General features: G+C 59.0%; 1 protein-coding gene across 3 annotated transcripts in view; it reads right to left on the bottom strand.

Moving 5' to 3' along the window:
* Positions 1 to 5,085: 5,085 nt before the first annotated feature.
* Positions 5,086 to 7,754, bottom strand: part of LASP1 (LIM and SH3 protein 1) — a 30,913-nt gene continuing 28,244 nt past the window's right edge. For all 3 annotated transcript variants that reach the window (XM_040537145.1, XM_040537146.1, XM_040537147.1), the window contains one exon: positions 5,086 to 7,691. In XM_040537145.1, the coding sequence (XP_040393079.1) occupies positions 7,208 to 7,691 (484 nt within the window). In that variant the 3' untranslated portion in view covers positions 5,086 to 7,207. The remainder of the gene's footprint in view (positions 7,692 to 7,754) is intronic.

Below are 7,754 nucleotides of genomic sequence, written 5' to 3'. Positions count from 1 at the left end.
CTGGGAAGTTTGCATGTTAAAAATTCCTGCGACATTTTTTGAATATACAATTACAGACAGGATTTGTCTACATTCAGGAGTGGATACGGGAAGTAAATCTGCTGAGGATCTTTGTGGTGTGCCGGTAGATGGCAGAGGTGAAACCTTTCCCTGGGAGCAGGCGTGCCTGCTAGCAGTTGCTCCTAACATCCCTTTTTTCTAGCTGTTTGAAGGATATATGGGCGAGCATGCTGCAGTACCACAATTGTGCTGTAGCTACTTACAATTAGTGAAGTGAGCAAAATGCAAGATTCTTTCTCTGAAACCCTCTCAGTGAACTGAATGCCCCCAGACCGATCACTAATGATCTCAAAATACGAGGGAAAACAGACTTGCAGTGCACAGAGCGGCAGGGAAACGTAGCCAAGAAGCAGCTGAGGCGGAATGCTCCAGCCCAGCTCGTTACCATCCCTCCCCTTGCAAGCAGCACTCGCTACCAATAAATAACCTCAGCAGATGAAATTCAAAATAATGGAGCAGAGCCTTCATCCACCACATCTCCTCGGCCCATTGTGTTTCTCGCGTGTGATGCTGCTCTGCCGTGCAGTGACACAAAGAGCCACAGGACGGGTGGAGGTTCCCTGCCAGCGTGCGTCTCTGCTCCCAGGACCGAGTACAGCGGTGATAAATTTCAGCCCATCACAAGGAGTGCCATTATGTGAGCACAGCGATACGGGAAAAGTAAGTTCTTTGATTCACTGGCAGCAGTAGACAAAGATGAAATGTCAGCTCTGCCAGCACTAGCTCGCTCTTGCAGCAGATCCTTCAGGAATGCGAGTTTTATGTAGCTGCCAGATGTGAATTATTGATGGCTTTATTAGTTATTATTAATCACTGCTCTTTTTCTTACATACACAATAGCTCAGCAAGTGTTTGGCGTTAGTTTCGGATTTCTGTAGCGTTCATACATGCGCCAACACTTCCACCAGACAAGGACTTTCTTTCCCGAAGGATCAAAGCTCGGACCCACCGGAACGGTACTTCCCGAACCAGATTTGTCTGAACTGGAAGACGACACCTGCAGCCATCCCCGCAGCCACGCTTTGCAGTATCACCACCTGGTCACCTCCCGCAATTAAACACCGCTGGGCTAACGGCATCCAGGTGGGGAGCCCCAGGCCACACAGCTGGAGTGGTGACAGTGACAGTGGAGAACCTGGTGCTTCTTCCTCCGCCACTGATTTTTAACTGCAGTCGTGGGGAGCCAACAACACCGTGCTGGGATGAGAAGCAAAATTCCCCCTGTGCCAGTACTGCCCTGGTCAGACCGGGACCGATCCCGACCGCAGCTGGAGCTGCGGAGGACTGGAGGACTGTACCCGCACTGCTCCGGCTGTCCTGCGTCTGCCGTGGCCGTCCGTCTGTCCGCAGGCACCTCTCCAGCCCTGCTCAGCCCTCACACCTTGCAGAGCAGCTGCTGGTCCCAGCACCGAGCTGGTTGATGTGGGGCGATTGTTATGCATAGCTGGCTGGTTCGTAAGGCCCTCCGAGGCGAGCGGAGCGCTCAGAGGAAGAGAAAATTATTGTTCCTGGTTTCACACTCAGCTGAGTTTCCATTCCACGCATTCCTCCTTACTCACTCCTCTCTTAATCACTGCAGATGTTGACATCAGATACCAACTCACGAAGCGGAGCTTATCGAGAACATGACTTATGTTTGAAGAAATTCCTCCCAGAATATTTCAGGCTTCTGGTTTTCGACTATATTTGGTGTGGAGCGAGGAGAAGCTGCTCTAGCATTGCAGGGTGGCTGGGGCTGAGGCCGCGGCGCTGAGACCGCCCTGGGAGCCACAGGCAAAGTCACCAACCTCGCGTTTCTCTGGGAGTTCTACTAACAGGAAACCAGCCGCGTATGCAGCTGGCAGCACTGACCGCATCCAGCATTCCCGACTCCACAACCCCTCTCCTTTCTTTAGCTCATTCACCCAAAAGTCTCACCTACCAGCTCCAGCGCGCCTGTGGGTGCCTGCGCTGCCCCTGCACCCGCACTGGGCCCTGTCCTCTCCCACCCACCCGTGCTGGTGCCGTGGGTGAGGGGTGAGGCACGAGCAGCTTTCCCCATTGGAGGTGTTTCAGGTGTTTATTGCTTACAAGGAAAAGGTGTTCTGGGAGAGGCCAGGTGTGTGAAAACCTTGTCTTCTAGGAGGCTGACACACGCAGCGGGGCTCGGTGCGGGGCTTCATAAAAGGACAGGAAAAAATCCTGTGGGTGCCCCAATACCTTCCCAGACCTCTCAAAGCTGGGGAAAATGAAGCTCTGAAACGGTCTTTCCATCCCACAGAAATTTCCATCGGATTAAAAACGTTCCTTTTGTGCGTTGAGATGAACGGAGACCTTGGGGGGATGAGGGGCACCCGAGAGAGGCTGAGCCCCGGCGTGGCTGCTTGGGCACCCTCTGGGCTGGGTCAGGGACCCTGACACCTCTGCTGTGGCTGCCCTCGTGCTGGGGCATGCAGAGGTCTCGGTGTGGTTTTGCCACCTCCATGTCCTTCCCACTGCCTGCAGGACGCCCGGCACCTCCCCGAGGAGCAGGGTTTGTCCCCGGGGGCAGCGGGAGGTGCATTTCAGTATGGCCAACACCACAGGCGCATTCATCTCCTCCTGCATCATTCCTCCTTTTTATTTCATCTCCTTGATCGTTTTCCACAAAAAAAAACCCAAGTGCTTTCCAAAACAGAACCCAGATCCTGGACCTTGGAAGCGCTCATCCCAAGGGTCCAACCCACGTGGGAGGGGTCAGGACCCTTCGCCTCCCTCCCAGGAGCATCCCTCAGTGGGGCAGTGGATGTGCGGCGTCCCCCCGCCACCCCATCTCCCCTCCTTCACCCCCTCAGCCCCCCCCAGCAGTGCCGACCCCGCGCTGCTCCCTCCTCCGGCGTGGGAAGCCGCTCGCTTGCGAGGGCTGACACTTTTCCAGAAGGATCCGAGCGAGTGGGGCCGGGTGGCGGCTGTGGGAGAGAAAGGAGATGCTTGTGTGAGCTGCGCCCTGGGATGGGGGGGCAGGCATGGGGATGGGGGGGGGGGCGGCAGCACGAGCATGCACAGGGAGCAGCAGCCCCCCCCCCCCCAAAAAAAACATGAGCACAGGGAGCCCCCCCCAGCTGCTTATGGGGGGCACCAAGACCCCCCCAGCTCCTCTACAATGATGCAACCCAGATCGCTCCTTGCGTCTCCCCAGCGCTGTTCTGTTTCTCCCCCTCGTGGGGACAAAAGCCGCGGGCCTGCGTTGCAGGAGGGGAAGGAGCGCGGCGTTTCCACACGGGAAGGGGCCGAGGAGCCCCCGCAGGGAGCAAGCAGCGGCCGCGCAAGGGCCGGCGCGTTGTGGCCTGCCTCGAAACCCAACGCCGGTGCCCTCCTGCCGGCACCCAGCAGGAAAAGGCTGCACTGGGGCCGTCAGCCCGGCTGCTGCAGCCAGGCAGGGGGAGCAGGAGCCAACGGCAATAATAAACAAATTATAACCCTCCTCCCCTCTGCCCCCAGCCACGTCCCTCCCCAGGAATCAAAGCCTGGCCGGACGAGTCGCAGACGTCTCACCTGCGCCGCGCGCTGCTTGCCAGGCTGATGCTGAGCCGCCTCTCCCCCGGCATCGCTCTAGAGCATGTAAATGATGTAGGAGAGGATCACCAGGCCGACGATGGCAAAGAACATCAGGATGAAAATATCCAGCATGGTGAGCGAGCAGCCGGCGGGGCGGGGGCTGCCGGGGCTTCCTGCTGGGCGCAGCAGCACGGGGATGCTCGGCACAGCCGCGGCTGTTGCTCGCCGTCCCCGGCCCCGCTCAGGATGGAGATGACGCCGAGCTGACTGAGCCGCTCGCCAGAAGCCAGGCGGATGATAAAGGGATGAACGCGCGTGGTCAGATGGGGCTTCAGCCTTGTACGGGTGGAGGAGCGCTCACGCAGCGCGCATCGGGTTCCCTGGAGGCACCAGCTGCCTGCAGCGGGATTGTTTTGCCCCTGCTTGTTTCTGCCCAAACTGCTGCTTCATTTCTGGGGGTGCCAATGGGAATGTGTCCGAAAGGGCCCAGACTTCGGGGGACAGAGCAACAATGAGCCTCCTTCTCCCAAAGCTGATGTTGATCGCCTGGGACCGCTCTGAGTGCTCACCTTTTGGAGCCCAGCTCCCCCGGGCCAGGAGGCTGTAGCATCCTTGTAGCATCCTTTGCTCTGTGTCTGAACACCTGCGTCGGTGCTGTTTTAAGCGATGTGGCTGCCAGTGAGCAGCAACAGCCATGGAGCCTTATTTTTATTTTTTCATCTTGTGCTGTGGATGCGAATAGCATCCTTCACTCACCTTCAAGGTTTTTTTTCCTCCCATGACTAAACACTGGGGCTGTTGAAAACCCCACCTTGGGAGGCTGCAGCAGCCGAGCTGAGCCATCACCGGCTGCTCCTGTGTATGGAGCCTGGCGGAGCCGGGGGGGACCCAGCACCACGTCCCCAGCCAGGCTCAGCCCTTCCACTCCAGCGGGGGCTTTCCCCTCCGTGGGGAAGGGGCTGGGGACGGCCTGCAGACCGCGTCCTGCAGCTTCCCCAGGAGGGCAGGAGAAGCCGGGATGCGGTGCCAGCACCGTGCTGCCCACAGGGGAGCCGTGTGCCCCCAGGTTGGGTCTCTGGGCTGAACCCAAGGAGATCCTAAACCCACGTTGTAATGGGGCACTTGGCCTCTGATGGCAAGACCCCAAAATGGGCTGGCCACTGGGGAGGCATCGCTGCACCTCTGCCCCCTGAGGGTTTCTCCACACTCCCCTGACAGCAATAGCAAGGGAATGTTGCCTTTGTGGGTCCCCGTTGTGGCCCTGGGTGCTCTCCGGGTGGCATCTGACTGTCCCTATGCTCAGGGAGCCCCCCCCAGACATCAAGCACACGCCTGGCCTCAAGAAGCTGCGCCCAGTGACAGCGGCGTTCCCACCCCAGCCAGGCAGAGACGAGGACCCCGGCACCCGCAGCCTTCCCCTGCCCCAAGGCCCCCCCGTGTCCCAGGGGAGCAAGAGAACGGATGGAAAACGGACAGAAAAGCAACCACAATTAAACTCCAGCACAATCGGCAGGTAAAAATTATACTTTTATTTTTGAGTAAACCAGGAAGGAGAATCAATTGGTATGTTTCATTTGACAGTTTGGTTAAAAAGGCCAAATAATGTTTTATTCATGGATGCTCAACCCGAGGGGAAGGAGTACACAAGGACAAACCCCAATCAAGCAACGGATCTGGAAGAAAACACGTTCTAAGCTCAGCACCGAGATGCAACCGGGGAAGCAAAGATGGATGAGGTCTATTTTACACATGATGAGAAGCAATTTAGCTTTTAATTTTTTTTTAATCATTTTATTTATTTATTTATTTTAAATACAGGTTTAGGTGCTTTTCAGCTATGAAAAAGGCAAAAAAGTGCATAAGTTGAGAGAAAAGGCAGAAATCAAGCAGTAAGAGGTTTGTTTCCCATGGCTGGGGAGAAGGGGCAGGGCAGGGGCAGGGAGACTTAGGACAATGGTTTCCAGGTAGCATTAAAAAAAGGTCTGTATACCAAAACGTAATCACCTGTGTTATTTGGTCCATTAAAAAACGGTTTATTCACATTGACACATCCCCCCATTCCCAGACAAGAACGTGATTAAGAACAGGGTGAGCAGGGAGAGACGCGGGCTCCTCCGCCCCCGCCGTCCCCTCTCCCCTACCCTCGGGCTCGCTCATTTTAGCACCGACCGGGATTCCCATCCCGTGAAGCCCACCCCGGCTGCCTCTGGGGTCCCCAAAGGGATGGATGGCAGTGCCAGGAACCCCGGCCACGCTTCTCCTCCCGTTGCAGCCGGCTGGGAAACGAGCCAGGAGCAAGACGTTCGCCTCTCCCCGCTCACACCCTGCTGTGGGTCTCTGGCCCCGCTGTGCCCCAAACCCCGTCTCCGGTCACCCCAACCCTGCAACCCTGTGTGCTTTGAGAAAGGGGACTGCAAGCAGGAGGCACGGGGTCTTCTCCCACTCCGTGAGGCCATCCCCAGGGACGTGGCCCCAGATGGAGCCAAGGAATGTCTGAACTCAGCCATTTTGGTCCCTCGAGTCCCTCGGGGCAGGAGCTCCTCGCTCCTCCCTCCCTGCGCACAGGCTTCCAGTTATACCCGTCCCTGCTCAGCCCCAGGACCTCCGCAGCCCAAAGGAGAAGGGGACGAGGATGTGCTTTGAAATTTTGGTCCGTGATGCGATCCCAAGTCAGTGGTGGCCCCAAAAGCCACCACCGCTGGGGACCAGTGAGAGGTGGGGACGGCGTGGGGGTCTGGGGTGCCAAACCCATCTCTGCCTCTGCCACTCAGGGCTGGGCCACCGGGGGGGACAGTCCCCAGGATGCTCCCCAGCACGGTGGCAGAGGGGGAAAATCTTTCACGCTCGGCCCAGAAGAGGCACAGGGATGGGGGCTGATCCTGCTGCCTCCCCAGACCATCTGCCCAGCGGGTGGAGGGCTCAGGAGGGTCCCAAAAGCTCCGCAGCAGCAAAAGAAAAGCAGGAAGGGTCCGGGTGGATCTGCTGACAGAGGAAGAGGCTGCCCCCGGCACGCAGGACCCCATAGGGAGCCACAGGGGGGACACGAGGCCCGGGTGGCGCGGTGCTGCCAGCACGGCCCAGCCCCGTGCCAGCCCCTGGAGCCCTGCGGTTCCCCGGTCCCTGCAGCAGCTTGGCCCCTGCTTGGCCCCGTGGGGCCCGGAGGAAGGGGGGAGCTGGGACAAGGCAGCCAGGCCCCGAGGCAGGAGCAGCGCCTAGGGCTGGCCAGAGCAGCCGCTCTGAATCCCAAGAAAGACAGAGCTCATTTACGACTTTAACCACAAACGTTCTTCTGGTTTGCAACGTTGTGAGGACTGAAGAGAGAGAAGGCTGGATGGAAACACCAAACCGGAGCTGGGAGAAGCAACGGGGTGAGCCAGAGCGAGAGCAACACAGGGTGGAGGCTGCCAGCTCATCCCCCCCCCCGTCAGCCCTCGGAACGAGCATCCCTCCCTGCCCTTCTCCCTGCCTGGCCCGTCCTGGTGCAAGGTGGGGGGATTTGGTCCCAGCAGAGGGTCTGCTCCTCCCTCTGCACCAGCTCCCAGCGACTTGGCTGCTTCCCCCAGCCAGTAACTGCCCGAGCACCTGGGAGGGGGGCCCTGGCTGGCACGGGTGCCCCAGCCCCTCCGGAAGGCTAGAGAGGGGGGAGACTGAGGGAGAAGGAAAGCGACGGCTGTTTGGTCTCCTGAGCCCCCAACATCCCTTGCAGACAGTCCCTCAGTCCCGACAGAGCGAGAACAAAGCTAAATTGGCAAGAGAAACCAGAGGCGGCTGCAGAAACACAAAGAAACCGAGATGTCAGCCCGCGGCTCCGGCAGGCAGCGGCAGAGCACGCTGGAGAAGGGGTGCTGGGTGGGAGGGAGGGAGACGCACACACACACACTGGGGCTGGCGCGGGCGGGGGGCTCGGCGGGGGGGCCGCGCGCCCCGTCCCCTCCCGCGGCTCAGATGGCCTCCACGTAGTTGGCGGGGAGCATGCCCGTGTCGCCCGTGCGCTCCACCGTGCCGTACATCCACCCGTCATCGATCTGCTGCACGTTGATGATGGTGTCGCCGTCCTGGAAGGAGACCTCGTCTTCGTCGGCTGCGTTGTAGTCGTAGACAGCGCGGAAACGCTTCTGTGGGAGAGAGAGGTCAGTGGGCACGGGGCTGGCTCCTGGAGGGTCCCAGGGCACGGAGTC

Source organism: Cygnus olor, chromosome 25 (genome assembly GCF_009769625.2).
Source record: "Cygnus olor isolate bCygOlo1 chromosome 25, bCygOlo1.pri.v2, whole genome shotgun sequence".
Taxonomy (NCBI): domain Eukaryota; kingdom Metazoa; phylum Chordata; class Aves; order Anseriformes; family Anatidae; genus Cygnus; species Cygnus olor.
The sequence above is the reverse complement of the archived record's forward strand: the minus strand, read 5'-3'. Positions and strand labels throughout refer to the sequence as shown.